We start from the raw sequence: 20517 nt of genomic DNA, 5'->3' as shown, positions 1-20517 counted from the left end.
TCTCCCTACATCCTTGTCTCACTCCCAGGGGAAAAAGACAGCGTCCTTTCCCTATGGCTGCACTGGCTCCTTGCTGGCTGGCTTTGCAGAGGCCGCAGCTGCGTCACCCGACCCCCACCCTGGAAAGGAAGTGTCAGTCAGCCCTCCGAGTGCTCTTGCTTCAGACCCTCCTGCTCGGCCACTGCCAGCATCCTTTCCGAAGCTAGCGCAGAACGCTCTTTTCAGGGAGGCAGAGGCCAATTTGGAAAAGCCAAGCGGTTAAGGATTTTCTGCCTCCATCAGAAAGAAATCAGCCCAAGTCTTTGAGAATCTGCTCAGCTATTTCTCTGAATCCCCTCTCTCTTAACTCTTCTCTCATCTCTGTAGGTACCTACAAGCAGCGAGCAGAGTAAGCATGTTCTTCATAAGATGTGGTCATCAGCCCAGGAGTAGGACCTGGGGGATATAGGTTTCTTTAAAGGCTTGCAGAGCCCACGGAGAGATTCTTCAGCTGAGTTTTTTGTTCTCTCCTGTGAATCTCCATAGGCCTTCTCCCCAGCTCTTAGCCAGTGAACTCAGCCTCTGGCATGTATGATTATATGAATCTAAATTTGGTGGGGTTTTTGTTTGTTTGTTTGGTTGGTTGGTTTTTGATGGAACCTAGGCATCTTGGTTGACCAGTAGTCGGTGTGGTTTATTTGTCTCCGCTATCCCTCCATTGTAAATACCAGACCGAAGTCATGGGGCTGGGACTATGACTCAGCAGTGAAAACACTCATTGTACAAATGTGAGAATCAAAGTTCAGATCCCTGGAAACCATAAAAATGCTGAGTGAGCACAGTGGCCTGCCTGTCACTGCCAACCTTGGAAAGCAGAAACAAGAGATCCCAGAGCTAGCTGGTTATCAAAACTAGCTATCTGGGGGAGCTGGGAGTTAGAATGAATAAGGTGGAAAGGGATGGGGAATGATTGACGCGTGACGTCAGTCTCAGGCTTCCAAGTGCGTGCACACACAGATGCACGCAGACACAGGGGTAGCGTGATAAGAGTAAGAGAGAAAATGGGAAATAAAACGATGCCATCTTGCCATCCAGTCAGAATGGTGGCACTGCAAAATGATGGTCTGGGAGCAGGAGTAGGCCTCCGTCTTGGAGTCAGCTGCCTGTAGTCCCTCTGTATGCTTTCATGGATTGTATGGTCAGCACTGTGCTCTTGTGGTGAGTCCAGAAGGTACTATTTCTGAGTTCACAGTGGCAGGACTCACTTCCTTCTGCAGCAGAGTCTCAGAAATGAGGCTCTTTGCCCATTGTCACCACCAGACCGGCTCCTCCTATGGGTTCAAATGCGGCATTGCCTATAGTTTTCTCCAGTGTGACTTTTTTAATATTTGGATTTTACGTGCGTGGGTATTTTGCCTACACATATGTCCATGGGCTACATGGACATGGTTCCTGGTACCTGAGGAAGCCTGCAGACAGCACCGAATCTTCTGAAACCAGAGTTAGAGACTAGAGTGAGCCACAGTGTGGCCACTTGCAATTAAACCCAAATCTCCTGCAAGAACAACACGGGCTGTTAACCACTGAGCCCTCTCTCAGCCCTTTACCAGAAGTATGACTTTTGGGGGGACGTTCTCTAATATTCCGTAAATCTGAATGTCTTAATTAGTCTGCTTTGGATGTTTGACCTTCTTCTCTCCCTATCAGTGAGAAAGATTGGAAAGGACAGGCTTATGTGCACTGCCCCTTCCAGGCTGCTGCGTGTCTGTCAGACTAATTAGACCATGTCTTTGGAGTTAAGAGCTTATGCTTTGCGGGCTGATTGCCTTCAAGTAGAGAGTTCCGTTGCTGACTCCGTTCCTCAGATACCTTTCTCTACTTTGTGCCTCCGTTTTCCCGTCTGTGGAAACAGGAAGGAAGGCAGAATACCCCGACTTGTGCCTGACAGGAGAAGCAGCAGCTTCCTGTCTTCCTCACTAAACAATCTTCATAACCAAAGGACAGCCCTGCCCCATTGACATAAAGCAAGCCATGTGTTTTGTCTAAACTCTATAGCGGACACATTGAGACATATAAATAAGAACAGAAAACTAATTTTAACAGCGTTTAACCCAGAATTCTGAACTCTTACTTAAGTATGGCCTAGCTAATAGAAGAACATGCGATAGCAGTAGGGCCGTGACAGCTGTGTGTCAGGTATCCAGCGGTGTCCTTTCCAAGACCATGTGGCGTGCAGTACTTGTGTAGACAGAGAAGTTGTAAGTTGCAGGGTGACGATGCCGTGATTAGTCCAAAAGGGACTGCTTTCCTTGTTAATTGTCTGAAGGCAGTTTCTTTATGTAGAGGGCCTCTATCTGTAACTGCCTTCCTGTAAAAGTGTCTGAGCCGCAGGAAGGATGCGGCCTTGCCTTTAGCTAGCAAGTCTCAGAGCATTTTTTTTTTTTTTTTTTTTTGCAGCCGTGGTTCTGAAGTGCAACCCGAGATGCTCAGGGTCATTGTCACTGTCCGTTCTGTAACGGGGTGACACACAGGGCCCACCCTGCCATTCCTGAAAGTTAGAGTCAAAAACCAAAGCGTCTCCAGGACCATAGATGAAACATCCCTACTGCTGTCCCTTGGGTTTAGTCTGAACTGCTTCGATATACCCATCCCTTCAAGTACCGCTTGTTCCAGTGTTTAATGGCTCCTAATTCTATTACTTTTTATTTTCGCTATTCTCTCCCCTTCAGCATCCGTGGTCGCCTGTCCACGTCCTGTGGACCGAGAACTCGAGCGGCACACACAGGGCCTGAATAGATTTCAACTCTCCTTTGATTTAAACTGACAGGTTAAAAACTAATTATTCTCTGGAATACTTTTGTAATAAAAACTAAGTTGAAATGATTTATATACACTTCCAGCCAACACATTTGCGATTCAAGGTTAAAATTGTTCTTGTAACAGCCCCAGTTAAAACGCAATTACAGCTCCCCGAGCAGGGATAAAAGAAAGAAGTATTTTACACTCTCTTCAAAAGTTAAAAAGTCAATTTGATATTATAGAAATAAAAACTTTCATTTATTTTTACTAAATGATGAAGACTTCATTAGTTCTATTAAAGTTAAGATAAACCCGAGTGTGTTCATCATCTGCTCCTGGAAATGGCTCAGGTGAATAGTGGTGAAGGCTTAGGGATGTGGAGAACATTTTCCTCTCGGCCACCATCTTGTTCATGCCACCCCGCTGGCCATGACGATATGTGGTTTCCTTTCAGAACACAAAAGAGAACAAATTGATGATACTGGATACTCTGCCTGAACTGGCCTTGGACTTAACTAACAGAAATTGCTGGGGACAAACTGTCATCACATTGGGTCCTCACTGCTGGGTTCTCATTCACTGAATCATACTGTGGGCCCATTCAGTATGACATGGTGCTGTTGAGAGAAACTGAGTCACTCAGATAAGGGTTTCCAGTCTTCAACCTTTGGTTCCTTTAAGTCTCATGGGCCAGTTTCCTAGCTGGAGTCAGTAACATGATCGCTAACAGTAACAATGGCCCCAGCCTCACAGGGCCTCTCTGATGACAAAGTAACAAAGTACATGCTACTTGCTTATCGTAAGAGCTTTGTCTCAGTTTCTGCTGTCAGTGTTTGCCTTAGCTACTGTTCTGTTTCAGTGAAGAGACACCATGACCCAGCAACTCATAAAAGGCAACTGTTGAATTAGAGGTTCCTCACAGTTCCAGAGACTTAGTCCGTGATCGTGGTGGGGAGCATGGCATCAGGCAGGCAGGCAGGCATAGCACCAAAGCATTAGCTGAAGGCTTGCATCTTATCCAGAAGCTCGAGGCAGGGTGAAAGAGACATTGAGACTGGCATGCATGGATTTTGAAACCTCAAAGTCCACCCCAAGTGATGTGACCTCTCTAACACGGCCACACCTCTTAATTCTTCCAAAACAGTCTACCACTGGGAATCAAACATTCAAATATGAGCCTCTGTGTCCATTCCTGTTCAAACTCACCACAACAAAATAATAATATATTATTAATATTATTCTTTTAGGCTAAACGTGCATTTCTAAAACAATGTGTTCTAGTGTTTGTTGAACTGCCTGGTATAAAGTTTGATAAAATAAGTAATAAAGAGAATGAGGAAAGGACAGATACGCCACGTTTCATTTGTAATCAGAGAACACAATCACCATTAGCTACAGTCTTCATAAAATAAAACTAATTGTGATGAGAACAGTATTTATTGAGTACTTCCTTGTATCAGGAACTATTTGAAACACTTTATATATAGCAGCCCCGTAGACAATGAGCAAAAGCACACAAGGTAAGTATCACTGTTATCCCTGTTGTACTACAAAGTCTCAGAAGTACAGGATACGTGGGGAGCCAGGAAGACAGCTCATTCCGAGAAATGCTTGAAAGCATGCGGACCTGAGTTTGGATCCCCCAGTACCCTCCTCAGAAGCTAGATAGAACAGCACACGGCTGTAATCCCAGCACTGGGGAAGCAGAGATAGGGGAATCACTGAGTATTGGTGCCAGCCAATCTAGCAGAATTGGTGACTTCCAGGTTAGTGAGAGATTTGCTTTCTCAAAAAGTAAAGGGGAGAGTGCTCAAGGAAGGCTCGTGACATCAGCTGCCAGTCTCCACACAGACATACACGCATGTACATTTAAATATATACATAATACATGCAAAAATAGGAAGAGTAAGTAAAGTGACCAAGACCGCATCGTTGTCCATTGGGATCTGAAAATGAAAGTTTGGACTCAAGTATTAAGAGGGGGGGTTTTAAAGATGGAAAATGAGGCACAGGGCAGATGATCAAAAGCAGGGGATTGAGATGGTGTGACCCACGCTGTAGCATGGCGAAGTGTACGGTTGTTTTCTTTAAGATCTTTTTTAAATTTTGCCGGGTGGTGGTGGCGCATGCCTTTAATCCCAGCACTCGGGAGGCAGAGGCAGGCAGATCTCTGTGAGTTCAAGACCAGCCTGGTCTACAAGAGCTAGCTCCAGGACAGGCTCTAAAGCTGCAGAGAAACCCTGTCTCGAAAAACAAACAAATAAACAAACAAACAAACAAATAAATAAATAAATAAATAAATAAGTTTTATGTGTATGAATGTTTTGCTTCCCTGGTGCTCATGGACTGGCGGAGGAACTTGATTGTAGATGGGTTGTGATCTTGCATATGGGTGCTGGGATCTGAGGTTGGGTCTTCACGAGTAACCAGTGTCGTAACTGCCTAGCCGTCTCTCCAGAACCGCTGTGTACGATTTAAAAGGCTCACTGTATCACTTCTAACCGGATATGAAAGATTCCATCAGATATGTGCACTGACCCAGAGAGGCATGTCTGTCTGGGTGGTCCTGTGACTGGTTTTCCTGAGGACTGTCACATCATACAGCTCCTCCTCTTCCGGTCTTGCCTTTCCCTGGACAATCCAAAATATAAGTGAAAGCCGGTTAATCCCAGCACTTGAGAGGCAGAGAGGCAGGGGAATCTCTGTGAGTTGGAGGCCAGCCTGGTTTACAAGAGCTAATTCCAGGATAGGCTCCAAAGCTACTGAGAAACCCTGTCTCGAAAAACCAAAAATAAATAAATAAAATAAAAATGAAATATAATATATATATATAGTATGAAGGTCAGTGGAGTTCTGACCCAGGAGATTTACTTCTCTACTGGCAAAACAAAGCATGGAGACTTTGTCCCAGTCCAAGAATCAGGGAGGTTACTACTCTGTCAACAACTGCGGCCATTATTACCAAAAGGATGGGCTACCGGCAATTTCCATTCCTTTTAGAGGAATGCCAGCATTTAGCGAATGCTGCCAACCTTCCTAAAGGCGTTTGCTAAGCCCGCTGAGCCTGTCCTCCCACGTGAGCTCCTTTGTATGGCTGTCAAGGGACGCTATGATCCAGCTGACAATATAATATCATTCGGGTCATCAGTTCACTCAAAACCGCCACATCCTTCCTTCCAAATCGGTGGGGCGAGTTGAGTTCATGACAAGGCAGCCATCTTGAGCTTGAGCTTTTAAACCGTAGCGTGTCATTAAGCTGTGAGAGCAATTTAAAGGAAGGCACTTTTGTGTTTAATTCACAGCCTGCCTCTTTTTACAGTTATGTGACTGATTCTTTCCTGAGGCTTCAGAAGTAAACTTTTCAGGAGTGAGTGCTAGCCAAGAAGGAAGTACACAGTCTAGAGAACAAACCAGGTTCTTCTCTTTGGCTCTAATCCCCCTCTGGCAAGACTGTCTCTTTCAGAAGACTTCCTGTCTGACTTGGGTGTGGTAGCCCAGTCCACGTTAATAACAAAACAAAAACTAAACAAGCAAGTTCCCACCTTGAACACGAAGAGATCCCTCGCCTTTATTCAACTCACGTCGCTATGGCTTTTATTGAAGCCACTTTTATTTTGCCTTTCCTGGTCCTGGAGAGCAGCTGGTCAGCATCTTCTACAAGGGCCTTTAATCAAATTGTGCCTCCCTCACCTTTTCTCCAGGCTGAACAGTTCTTCCTATGGCCTTTCCCTTTGCCTCGCAGGATTTAAGTCTCCAACTTTTAATCATCTTGATTGGCCTTTACCTGGCCCTTCTCCAGCAGGTCCTTGTTAGTTCATTTCATAAAATTTTAGGAAGTCATTTCCTCCGAGAAAATCAGAAACCTGTATATTCTCTCTCTCTCTCTCTCTCTCTCTCTCCCCCTCCTTTTCTCCCTCTCTCCCTCTCTCCCTCTCTCCCTCCCTCCCCCTCTGTGTCATTTTGGTCATCCTGTCAAGCTAGTGGCATCACTGGGCTGGGGAACCTTTAGCCCCTTTGTTTCCGTCTCAGCAGCATCAATGGCACATCTCTTCGTACCATCAACAGTCTAGGTGAAGGATTTCAGTTATAGGAGTCTCCCTAGACTGCATCTGTTTCTCACGCAAGTAAGGAAGCCTCAAGTTTTCATTGGTCATTTTCTGGGTCATTCTCTGAACTGAGTGTTAGGTCCAGGCTTGAAGGTAACCCCCCGACTCAGAAACTGCAAAAAGTCAGATAGCATTAATAATTTTCAAAGTTTTTACATACTAGTCTTGATGGCCAGCTTCTAGCCCTCTGCTTTTCTGCCCTTTCTTCGGTGACAAGATTGTCTTTGTGGCTGATGAGAGCCATTGTGACAGCCAGTCAGTGCTCCATCTTTACGCACAGAAGAATGACCTTTCTTAATGATGCAGTGCTGAGGGCTACAAGGAATCCATCTCGATGGTCAGACTGTGATTGTGGGGTACTGAGGTTTTTTTCTTTCTTGAAAAGTTTCATCATTGTTCTTGTGGAAGATGTTTCTTCCCAGCGATCATGGCAGCAGCTGATCTTCTTTAAGCACCTGTGTTGTTCCGGATGACCCACATAGATTCCATCTTTTTGGGACCCTACATTGATAGGCCTTTCACTGATAAGGCAGCTTGTGTTTTTAGAGAGCTTGTCTGTGACTAGCCAGCCATCTGGTAAATTTAGAACTGGCATTTGGACTTACCCACACAGCACTGAGCATCTTCATGACTTGGTTGAATTTGATTTGGAGCACATGCACAGAGGTTTGTTTGTGAGAATTGACTGACTAACTAACATACACACACACACACACACACACACACACACAGCCACACATAGATACTGTTTTTTCAAGACAGGGGTTTCCCTGTAGTTTTGGAGCCTGTCCTGGAACTAGCTCTTACCAACCAGAATGACCTTGAACTCACAGAGATCTACCTGCCTCTGCCTCCAAGTGCTGGGATTAAAGGCGTGTGCTGCCACCACCCAGCTGTAACTGCTGTTTCTTAAGTGTTTCGACCTCAGTCCTGTTGCTCAAACTCTTATCAGGTCAACACTGTTATGATTACCACTATTTGTGGAAGGAGAGTGGAGGCTCAGAGGGTCAGGGGAAGCCATGCGTGTAGGGCCTCTAGTTCATACCTAGGCAGTTTACCGCGAGGACTTGCCATAACTCCACAGTCTTCCCCATAGTTCTAAAGGTATTACTGGGACGCTCTGCAGAAGGCACGTGCGGCTGAGAGCCCCATCCCACCCTCAGCGGAGAATGGCCCCCATTAGGGGTCAGGACAGAGATGCAGCCACTTGGGATGGTTGCAGATCTACTACTGGGTAGATCAGCCTTGGCCTGACCACTTGCCACTTCATGTTCTGTTCACCCCATAGGTGCCCTTGGGATCACCTAGCTTTACTAATCGCGTTTTTCTCTTCCTCTCTCTCTCTGGTTCTTTGTCCAGCTTGAGGCTTTTTATTCCATCTTCACGACGGAGCAGCAAGACCATGTCAAGTCAGTGGAGTACCTGAGAAACAACTTCCGGCCACAGCAGGACCTGAATGACAGAGTGGTGTCCAAGTCTGCCGTCCGAGATGCCTGGAACCATGACCTATCTGACTTCCTGGACAACCCACTAGGGACAGAAGCCTCTAAAGGTAAATGTTGACTGAGTTCTCTAGCCTGGGGGAGGAAGGTTTCTTATCATAAAGGATTTGAAATTCTAAAGGGAATAAAGACATGGATTTGGATCCTCAGACAGAAGAGCCAGGCACCATGCATCTGTAACTAGCTCCAGGAATGGGTGTAGGGTACAAAGACATGGAGAATTCATAGAACTCATTGACCAGCCAGTGTTTCCAGTCAGTTAGGCTCCAGGTTCAGTCAGAGACACTGTCTCAAAAAATAAGGTAGAGAAAACTTGAGGGACACACCTCATGTTGAGCTCTGCAAACACACACACACGAGTCCAGAGTCAACCAAGAATTGGGACGTGGTGTTAAGATCATATGTTTCTCTGCAAAAAGAAATTTGTCTAGACAGTAAAGAGAAATGATGTGCGAATAATTTTGGTTAGCTTGTTTAAAATTGCCCCTCTCACTAGCAGGAATAGATCAGTCATCCTCTTGTCTATTTTATTTCCTACTTCCAAACTAATTAGTAATGTCTAAATGAAACTCTTCTTTAGCCAAACTCTTTCTTACTTGTGTATTTTATGGTTGCTGGTTTGTTTGTTTTTTGAGGCAGGGTCCCAGGTAACCCAGGCTGGCCTCCAGTTTGATGTGTTTGCTATGTAGGCAGAGTTGACCTTGAACTCTTGATCTTCCTCCTTTTGCCTCCTGAGTTTATGCAATGCTGTGTATGGAACCCAAGGATTTGAGCTGTTGGGTTGAAGCGCTCTACCACTGAGGCACAGCCTTAGCCCTGTCCTACCTGCTAGGCAATTCTGTTGCATTCCTGCTCGCTCCCATGTTACAGGAGTGTGACTCAGCTTTGACTGCTTCCCAGAAGCCACCAGCTTCTTAAACCAGTGACAAGTTGAGTTCCAGTATCTGCTCAGGATGTGGGCAATACTTGCTGGCATCTTCCTTACACTTCTGCTTTCTCGTGTGAAATAACCATGATTTCCTCCCCCAGAAACCCTTGTTCTTCCTTTAGCCTTATTATTTTTAATAATTTAATAATTACTATTTTTACAGTATTATTATTACTATTATTATTATTTTAAATCACAATTGTGAGTTGCTTCTTTGAAACATGTGGAAAGCTAAGTCCAGTCAAAGTCCTAGTCCTGGAAAGGGTGGGAACAGAAATTTTTGCCCTGGTGTGATAATTAGAGCTTTTTCCCAACCAGATGCTTCATTCCTTTGGAGTTGTGTGTTTGGGTGGTATAGGAAGAGCTCACGGGCTTGCCAGCAAGAAGACTGTGCTCTGTATCTCACAATAAGTGACGTGGGGAGTTTGTTCCAGGAATGTCTCCACCCCCATGAAAAAAGCTTTTTGGGTCCAGAGGAATAAGATTATAGTCCATGATACCTATGCTTGGATAATAATAATGAGCCTGTTTTCCAAGCTCTTGAACCTGAAAAGGAGCTGAAAGGAAGACAGCAGGGAAGGGGAGTATAGGATGCAACGTATGGAAGAGCATTTTCCTAATGTCAGTGCAAGGCCCAAAGTTCAGTGCCTGGCACGGAGTGTCAGGAGTGGGAGCAGGAATGAGTCGCATTCTGACCTGTCTGTCTGTGGTTTGGTATAGAACACTGGTCTTGCCTGGCGTGCTCACGAAAGGCTTGGGATTCATGTCTAGCCCCTTTCCTGTCAGTAGCAGGACAATTAAGATGCTCACAAGACTATGAGATGCCTCAGGGTTGGGTTGGTATTAAAGAAACCCTCACTTGGGCTAACCTTTTAAACTTAGCTAAAAATAACTGAACTCGAAGGCCTTTTCCCAAGGAACTTGGTGAAAGGAGACTTCTTCGGGGTTCTCTCTCTGTGAGAAGTCTGTGCAGAGGTCGTGCAAGGGATATGAAATCTGGATCAAGAGGAACACACAGTCTGCTAGCTCGGGAATGCTGAGAACACCACAGTAGCAAAGCTGGGAACTAGACGGAGTGGCTGAGTGAGTGACAGAGGAGCTGTGCAGAGAGACTGTGTGGCATCTGCTGTCCATGGAAGTTAGAGGGGAGTGGTCTTCCTTCCTCTGAGTCTAGTTCAGTGGTTTTAGTGTGACTAGCAAGTTGGATAGCCATCTCTGCGGTCTGTTTCTAGAACACTTTAATCGTTCTGCAAAATAGCAACATTTCCTTTAGCTACTGTTCTTACTGTCCTTTCCATGATTCCACACCCACCCTTCCTCTCCCCCTGGCAACCACAGATTTCCTTTCTGCCCGTCTAGGTTGGCCAGTTCTCGACATTCCTACCAATAGGTCACAGAGCGTCTCCGGCTCCTCTCACTTCTTGTACGATGTGTGGGAGCAGGAATCAGCAGCGAGCGAGGCGATGTAGTCAGATAACGTAGCACTGCATAGCCATGTTACAGTTTGTGTACTAGTGTATTGCTTGCTGGATATTTGGAGCTTCCCATTTCTCAATTCTCAAGGGATTAGGGATGTTGCTACACTCACATCTGGATTGATGTCTTTGTGTTGGCATCTGCTTTTAGCTCCTTTAGATAGAGTCAGGCGTAGAGCATCCCGTTGACACCAAATCTCTAGGTGTGTAGTTGGGAGGACGGCCCTTGCATTTCCACAGTGGCAACACCCATTTGCATTCATTGATAGGGTGTGGAGTGAGTGCGGTATCTTCATATCCTTGCCAACTCTTGCTATTGTGCATCTTTTGCCTTTGGCCACATTAATGAAGCTAAAGTATTTTCCTTTGGATTTTGTTTTCAGTTCCTTAATGACTAAAGATAGCTATGTTTTATTTTTACATGTACATGCCCAGGCACTCTACCGGGCAAGTGCTGTATGCACTGGCCTCACCGGCAGAAGCCACCTACAGATGCTCACAATCATGGGACAGCTCCAGGAGCTGATGTGGTTGGCCTTAGGGGTACCAGGCAAGATGGAATACAAAAGAAGAGTCCTTTTCCTTTCACTGTTCATCTGTGAAATCTAGGTCCCCTGAGAGTAGAGTGGTGTGCTGAGATCTGGTTGTGGTTCACAGAGGACAAAGCTCCTCTGGGTGGCACTCTCTAGCCGCTCACCGTCAGAAGCTCTAGGTCCTCAAGGAAGAGATGATGTTTTATGCGTTTGTTGCTGTGTTGTGACAGAAGAAAGAAAAATTAATTACCTAAGTCAGGAGTCATTCTTAAACTATTTTGGCTGCATGTCAGGTAGTGAATACTCTTGGCTCTGTGGGCCATGTGACTCCTGTTGCCACTATTCAAGTCTGCCATTCAGTCATGAAAGGAGCCAAGGCCAATATATACATGAATGGTCATGCATGGCCCTACCTTCCCATGACCCTACCTTCCTGTTATCCTGCCTTCCCGTGACACTGCCTTCCCGTGACACTGCCTTCCAGTGACACTACCTTCCTGTGACCCTACCTTCTAGTGCCACTTTATTGAGCACAAATGAGCCAAGAACAAAATTGTCCTGGGAACATAGTTCTGGCCCCTGCCCCAGGGAATATGGAACAGTAAGATGGAGAAAGCATCTTTTTTTAAAATATTGAATATCTCAACAGTAGTTGTATGATTAAGGATATAGCTTAATGGTAGAGTGTATGCAGAAAATACACAAGACACGGGTATTCCATATTCCATCTCCTGTCGCCTCCCACCAATGGTGGTAGTAGTAACTATGAACTGTTCGGTATTTATATTCTGCTTAGAGATTTATGAAGCTGGTTGTCCGGTACTCACTATTTCAACTTGGGACCTGGCCATCTTCCCATCAGAGGTATAGAGCCTCTGTTGAATGCATGTAGCTCCTCCTTATCCCTGGTCCCATGGCTGTGATCTTTCATGAGAAGAGTGCTGGTTGGGTGCCAAGCAACACACCCCTTCTCTACCTCTGTCATTGCCCTGTCCACATACTGGTTGCAACTGCAGGGAGACAACAGAATACTGCCCATTATTGCCCCAGCACAAGAAGCGTGGTCATGCAGGACATCAAAGAAAGGGAGAGGAATGTTCGTCCTAATCCTGCACTGTTGCACAAGGAAGACATAACGGATACCATCCATAGGAAATGTAAAGCCTTGGGTCCAGAAAATGGAAACAGTGTTTAGGCTCAGTGGGTTGTTCAAGGGCCATCCAATCTGCTACTCTGCCCTTTGTCAGTAAGTGACTTGGACAGACCTTAGGATTTAATGGCTGTCATCTCAGTTATTCCTCAGCCCGTCCAGGGCACGTGGAAGAAGATTCTGTGATTAAGTGCTGAACGCTGTCTGTTGTGAAGAAGTTCGGAATGGCGGTTGAAGAAAAATAACATTGCTTCCAACAACAGAAAACATATGGTTTTACTAATTTAACAAAACCCGTTCAACCCACAGTGGAATCGAAGCCACTTGATCTGATAATCTGATCTGATGGCTTAATTAAAGTGACACAGCATAACGTGATAAAAGCAGAGGCAACAGAGAGGACACTGGCTGTCTGGGTGCCATAAGTGTCGCAGACTCGTCCCTCGGTCTGTAGGAAGTGGGTTGTTCTGCTGCTGGGATGTTTTTTTCAACTTCAACCTCAGTGTCAAAGAGTGCTTCCTGTTTGGCTTTTTTAAAAGACATAGCCATAAGTAACGAGCTGATTTTCAACCAGAATACGCTGGGACAGAACATCCCATTTCCCACCAAAATGAGCAAAGATAGAAACCATGATTGCTTAGAGAGAGTGTGACATTGAAATGTTGGTTTTGTGCTATTTTTGGAGAAAATATTAATGTTGTTCTATTTTCAGTTCAATCATCTCTCCACACCACATTAATGAGCTACAATTACTTTATCTTATTAAAGGAAAAGTCTGATAGGAGGTTTCATTCCTTTGTAGGCAGCTGCTCCTCCCAGAAACCGTTCTGAAAAGTTACCTTGTCGCTTCCAGAAACTCTCAGGACAGGTCCATGTTGAAGCAAAGCGTACGTTCCAGGCAGCTTCACAGAGGGCTGGTATTTAACTGCCCTCTTCCAAAAACAACTTGGCTTTGCTATTGGTTTTCACCTGGGAGTGGCTACGTAGCAAGATACAGGGCTGATTGAAAACTCAGAACACCGTAGCATCAAACATTTTTAAATGTCCAACACCTTAGGACATCTCTCATTGCATGTAATCATATGTTTGTGTAGACTGCCTTTTATTTTCTTTTTGCTTGACATGATGTTAGTGTTCTGCCTACCCGCCGTATTGTCTGTTTCCTGTTGCAGTAGCACCATACCTGAGACTGAGTAATTTGTTTAAAAACAATAACAACAAGGCTTATTTGGGATCTGCCCAGCTTCTAGTGAGGGACTCAGGAAGTACCTATGTGGGCAGCAGAGTAAGAGGATATGATGAGAAGAGAGGGGACAAAGAACTTGTCTGCCCTTTACGTCCTCATCGTCCCTATACCACCACCTGGTTCATTGAGGACCAGGGCTCAACATGGGCTTTGATGGAGACGAGCCATATTCAAACCACAGCTGACATTGCCTGTTTCACCCGCTGTTTGCAACCAATAGATTTACCTCCGTGTGTATCTCCAGCTGCCTTTGAAAAGATTACCAAGAAGAGCATCTGTGCCCAGGAAGAGGTTGGTGGTGCCAGGTGCTGCGCTGGCCTCTTGGCACTCACATTTGCTATATGTAATTTTCAGGATGCCTTCAGCCAGGACTTCGCACACGTTTGTTGAGTGTCCACGGTGAACATCTAGGCACGAGAAGCAAAGGCTGGGGATATGGGTCTGTGGGTAAAGGGCCTTCTTTGCCACTATGAAGACCTGGGTTCCAATCCCCGGCACTGCCTAAAAGCCAGCTGCTGTAGCCCCTGTCCGTAATCATTGCCCTGGGAAGTAGACACATGGGACCCCTGAAGCTCAGCCTCCCCAAACTTGGTCAGCTCCAGGTGCAGTGAGAGACCTGGTTTCCAAATCCCAGGGGGTGGAAGAAGCTCACCAGATATTGGCCTCTGTGTATACATATTTCCCAAGCCCCCCACCACCACTGCAGCACGCACACACACACACACACACACACACACACACACCACCCCTACCTGCTTGCTTACAGGTAGACAGACACACATGGACACACTGTACGTTGTGAATTGAAGATGCAGGGAGACAAACACAGAGCACAGGCCATCACGCCCAACTGTTACTGGTTTCACGGGAAATCAGATCATGAACCAGGAGTGGGGGAGGCAGTGGGAAAGAGGTTTCCTGGAGCAAGGCAGAACATCATTCTTGACGTGCTTGCTGTTATCTGTTCTGTCAAGTTATCTTGGGTGTTCCAGGTATAGACGACCAAGTCCCTGGTTGTGGGATTGGCCTCCCTATTAGAGAATAGTGAGGGAATCCTGAAGAGATCTAGAGGGGAAAGTCATTTGCAAAGGCCCTTGGGTATAGGGGGCATCATGGAAGGGGGAACAGAAAGGAAACAAGATTAGACAGGGCAGAGGAGATGGGCCTTTGTCAAGTCAGGAAAGTCGGTAGGGCATGGTGATAGCAGTGTCAGAGCCCTGGTACGGTGATAGGAACAGGGGTGTGAGCCTCTCACTTTGACTCTCGTGAAGGACGTGAAAAAATAAAAATAAAATATAAAAAATAAAAAAATAAAAATAAAAAATAAAAAAAAGGAGTAGGGAATCTTAACAACTAGAATCAGTGCCTTACACATAAGTTCACAGCCAGGAGGTGGTCAGACAAAGCAGGGACCCAGGCGATTAAGATCTTTTGTCCAATTGCAGCATTGTAGTAATCAAGATTCTTAGAGAGACGGGAACCAATAGAATGGATAGACAGATGATGGATGAATGGATAGATAGATGAAAGATGAGTGGATAGGTAGGTTGGTAGATAGGGATATATGAGAGATGATAGGTAGTCAGGTAGATAGATAGATATAAGATAGATAGATTAGATAAATAGATAGATGGATGGATGGATAGATAGATAGATAGATAGATAGATAGATGATAGATAGATGGATGGGTGGGTGGATGGAGATCGATGGATGGATGGAGATAGATGGGGGTCAGCACACGAGGAACTGTATTAAAGGGCTGTAACATCAGGGTTGCTGGGAATCATTTGCCTAGAATGTTTCCAGAGAGCCAGTGGTCCTCATTTCATACTGAAAACTCAGAAAAGCTTGTTCAGAATACCAGCAAAGGAAGCACCAGCACCACCACCACCACCACCACTAACTAACTCAGCAGTGAGGAAAGAGGCCAAGGGAATAAAGAGCAAATATTCTTATCATGTGTCCTTTTTTATCTGGGCCACTACCAGAAACAGTGGGTGTTGTCTGTTCCAGTGTTTTCTGTACTCCAGGGCTTTCCCTCTAGACTGCTCAAGATTACATTCGCTGTCCTGATGGCTGACCCCATGACCCCGAACCTTAATAGCCTCTATATGGAACACAAAAATGTGCACGTTTCAGGTGGGTCTTCCTGTATCAATTGAGGTAGTCAAGGTAACCCTATACAGACATGCCCATGGGCCAGCTTGATGTAAACATTTCCCTGCTCCAGTGATTCTAAGTTGTAACAAGATGCTGTTTAAACCAACCACCACAAAGCATGTCATCGTCATCATCATCATCATGTGCTTAGTGGTTCCTGCTTGCCAGCTTACCTTGGGTACTTCTTGTACAAGCTCCTGAGTCCCCAGTCTTGAGACCACTTCATCTGGAGCTTCTAAGGAGAGAGCCTTGTGCATATTTAAATTAGTGGCACCTCACCCAGTACCCAGTGCTGTAGCAGGTGCGCAGCCATTCATTGCTCACTGGCTAATGGGGCAGCCTAGGGCAGTGTCAGAAACCGGGCTGGGGAGTGCAGCAGGCCAGGCTCAGGTCCCAAGAGCAACAAATTTATCCTTGGATGTGCTCATCAGACTCCTTGTCTGGCAGTCTGTGGGATGGATGATATACAATCTGAGTCATGGAACGTTCTCCACAAACAATTGTGCTTTCCGGTCTGTAGGTGAGCAGAGAGTTCTGTGTACATCTGGGGCAGCCTTTTATCTGTGACATGGTCATTGGAGCTCACATTTCAGCAAAAGGGGTTGTGCTCCTTGGAAGAAGTGTGAAGCCAGGCTGTGTGCAACTGTCAAAATCTTTCTGGGAAGCTTGGGGTTTGTGTGTGTGATGGTTAGTGTCAGCTTGACAGAATATATAATCAGCTAGGAGCTGGGCCTCTGGACATGCCATAGAGAGCCATCTTCATTACATTAACTGATGTGGGAAGGCCCATCTTAAATGAGGACAAGACCATTCTCTAAATTTAGGCTGAAGAGGCTTAGGCTGAAGAAAAAGGTTTAAGTGAGCTGAATACATGCGTCCACCGCCCTGTGTCCTGACCGTGGGTGTGACATCACTTAAGTGCTTCAAGCGCCAGCTGCCTTGGCTTCCCAGCTATGATGGATTGTACCTTAAACTGTGGGCTAAAATAAGTCCTGTCACCCTTAAATTACCTTTATCAGAGGGTCTTATCACAGCAACAGGAAGAGAAACGTAGACACTGTGATCTATGAATCCTGTCCCCTCCCCAGACCTGTCTTGCCTGTTACTTCCTTTGGCGTCAACTCTCTGGCGTGCTCCGGCCCCAGCAGCCAGCTCCTTCTGCCTCAGGACACTTGACCTCCCTCTGCACCTAACTGATTGATTTTTCTCAACCTTCACAACTCTGCCTAAGGTGCACTTCAGGGGAAGTGTCTTGGCTGCTTTGGTTTGGTCATTCGGGAGTACACGCTTACTTAATTCCTCATAGCACTTAGCACTACTGACATTTGGTTTTAAGAGTACCTTGTTCTTCTGCTACCCTGCAAGTACCATGATGTGGTACTCTGTCTCTTGGGGAGGTGGCACAGTGAATGCTGACCATGCTGATTCTTCAGTAAATATGGGGATGGATGGATGGATGGATGGATGGGTGGGTGGGTGGGTGGGTGGATGGATGGATGAATGGGTGGGTGGATGGATGGATGGATGGGTGGGTGGGTGGGTGGATAGGTGGGTGGATGGATAGGTGGGTGGATGGATAGATAGATGGATGGGTGGGTAGGTGGATGGATGGACCTTGCTATAGTGCTGTCACAATCAGAACATTTGCTGTTTATCCAGGCTAGGTTCTCCTATAGCAGAAGCATATTCAGACATTTAGAGCATGTATCTGCATCGCTCCCAGAACCTGCAGCCAGAGAAGCTTTTCCTCCTGTAGACAGAATCCTTGTGAATTTGAGTGTTCATTTCAAAGCGACTGTGAGGGCTTGCTTTGCTGTCTCAGAGATCAATCACTCTTGCAGCACAGAGAGGAAGTGCTTGTTCCCAGGCATCACTACTGTCTGTGCTTGGGAGTATTGAGCCAGTTCCGGTAGCAGGTGCCAGGGGCTGTCAGTCGTTTTCACGCTTTATAAATATTACCTAATTACTTAATCCTCTCTGTCTCCAGGCAGGTAGGCAGAACTGGAGCTTCGAGGCCAACTTAGCAACCCTCCTACAGCTTCTTCTTTCTTTCGCTCGCCAGATAAATCTGCTCTGACATTGTCTTAGTCATGTGGACACTGTGGTGCTTTTGAACAACTGTGTGGAAATTAATAAAGGCCAACAGTGTCCTTCCTCCCAGAGCAATGGACTTCCTCTTTCCGGTTAGCTAGCATTTGCTGCTCACGAAGCATGGGGCTCCCGGACTGCAGGCATCTTTCGGGTCTGCAGGGGACCATAGCTGGGAGACAATGTATCTCCCCACTCTTCTCGCCGATTATTCCTCAAGCCTCCTTGGGGTTATTGTGGGTGCTATTCTTTAATTGCTGTGTATGGACATGGGCAGGACCCCGGCTTTGTCATGACCTAAGAAACAACCACTTCCAATGCTGCTGGCGAGTAGAAGGAGCCATGAATCCAGCTTGGGCGTCCTTGTGAGGCTGACTCCCCATTCATTCTTTGCTCTTTTCCGCACACCCAGGGGCCTTACGGTTGTGGCTCTGATCTTGGGAAGCGTGTGTTCGTGTGTGTGTGTGTGTGTGTGTGTGTGTGTGTGAATTCCAATGCATTGGATTGGCTTGGGCTGAGATACGTGCCTTGACTACCATGTTTCGGATCTCTTCTTATACGGAGGAGGCACCATTTAACCGAGTACTGTCGTGTGTTAGCAAGAACCCAGAGCCATGTTTCTTGGCTGGTACCAGGAACAGCTTCTCAGAAGGCATAGGCTGACATAGGCTGAGCTCTTACAGCTGTTGCCAGCCACAAAGCCCGAGCTCCTCAGAACATGTGGACCTGTTTGTTAGATCAGCCTGGAGTCAGAGCTAGCTCAGTCTCTTGTGTGTTTAGGGCTGGCCGTTTAAAATAGGGTTTTCCAGAACCTACTGCCCATTCCTAATATTGACTCTGTACAAATGATCCCCCACTTCCTAACTAGCGTACTCTAATGAAAGCATAGCCAACCTGCCTATGAGGGTCACATGTAATTTTTTTGTCATGTCTGATGAGAAAACTTTAAGCCAGCTTGTAGGCTGTTAGACTGTCACACAGAGCGCTCCTTTGGCTGCTAAAGGTATCTTTGGACCCCTATTTTGTGTGACATAGCTGTTTTTTCACATCTGTAACATCATCCTAGCAGTCAGAAACATGAGGCTGACCTTCAGGAACCCCAGCACAGAGCAGGGTCTCTGACAGAAATCCTGTTGTGAATCCATGTCTGAAGCAAGGTCCGTGAGATAGAGGAAGGTTAGAGCCACCACATGGAAGGGCTGCTCAGTTAAGGTGGAGCTAGTCCACGTTGCTCTTTTGGCTCGATGTCAGTATGTTCATGGTAAGGGGAGATAGTTTCCCAGAGTGTGTTAAAGAGATCCAGTCTTATACTCAGGACTCAGTGGTTTGTTTTAACTGTGGCTTGGAAGATGGATGATTCTGATTTCTGCCACCTCCCTTAGTGTCAAGCCAAACAATACTCCTTCCTGTACAGGATGTGGCCACCTCCCGTGGTCATTAGCTTTCAGAAGAAGAGAGACATCATAGATAAAACAGACCCCAGAGCAGCAGGAGGGGTTGGGGAAATCCAGAATGCGTACTTGGAGTTCTGGCACACAGGATGCCTGCTCTGCCTCCCGGGCAGCCTGTTTGATGAGCACGGGAGAGAGTGCAGCAGTCACAGTTCTAGTGTCTGCAGGCCTCTGGTCGTTGCCACCCATTCTAACCCTTGTTTGCTGAGAAGCAGGGCTACTGGCAGCGATGGAGGAGATGCCCCGGCATGGCATAGGGGGAACAGCCCAAGGCAGCGCAGAAGGGAAAACTGGATGTGGCCAGCCGGTGCTCAGCAGAACTCAGGGTTTTAAATTGTGGCATACGTACTGTATCAGTTACTCTGCTATTGCTGTGGTAAAATAACACAACCGCACCTCCTAAACGTACGCAAACAGCACCACCAGTTAGGGACCTTGCTCTCAAATATATGAGTCGGGGTGTGGGGGGCGAGGGTGGGCATTCTCTTTGAACCACTACACGTCTTTGCTTTCTAGTGATGCTTCACTTGCAAGATTGAGCAGCAAGCCGTTCATCGTTAGACTCAGCCACCAATTGGTGATGTTGCACCCATCCTGGGAGCATTGCCGCCGTTAGCTGCCAGCGTCTGAGTTGTAAAGTCATAGGACATCTTAGAGATTGGTGAAAATAACAGCATCCTTTTCGTCCAAGTCTGTGGTTGCATTAAATTCGCTCCAGCCCTTAAGGAGCCCCGAGCTGAGAACTTGATTGTGCAGGCTTGCTGATGGTTATCTCTTTCCCTGCCAGACTGTGATCTCCAAAACGTTAAGACTTACTCCAGCCCATGTTCATCGTTTGAGTAAGTGAATAAGAGATCCTGTTAAGGCTAGGTCTCTAAAATAAGTTAGCGGGGAAACTGGGAGCTTCATAGACTCATAATAGGTATCTCCTGTGTCAGCCAGAGCAGCATGAGGTAAGGGCCATGGATGCTCAGTGAGTTTCACCGCCCATGTTTATTGCTTCCCCGTGATGGTTTGAAGGACTAGGACTTATACCTGCATTTCTGACATAAGAAAAATGTCAGTTGAGCTGCCTTTGGCTTTAGAGGGATTCACAGGA

General features: G+C 46.3%; 1 protein-coding gene across 2 annotated transcripts in view; it reads left to right on the top strand.

Moving 5' to 3' along the window:
- Ptprg (protein tyrosine phosphatase receptor type G) overlaps positions 1–20517 on the top strand; it is a 660978-nt gene that overhangs the window by 535219 nt on the left and 105242 nt on the right. For both annotated transcript variants that reach the window (XM_038349433.2, XM_038349432.2), the window contains exon 8: positions 8244–8436. In XM_038349433.2, the coding sequence (XP_038205361.1) occupies positions 8244–8436 (193 nt within the window). The remainder of the gene's footprint in view (positions 1–8243; positions 8437–20517) is intronic.

This window comes from Arvicola amphibius, chromosome 12, assembly GCF_903992535.2.
Source record: "Arvicola amphibius chromosome 12, mArvAmp1.2, whole genome shotgun sequence".
Taxonomy (NCBI): domain Eukaryota; kingdom Metazoa; phylum Chordata; class Mammalia; order Rodentia; family Cricetidae; genus Arvicola; species Arvicola amphibius.
Note: the sequence above shows the minus strand (reverse complement) of the source record. Positions and strands in the feature narration are given on the sequence as shown.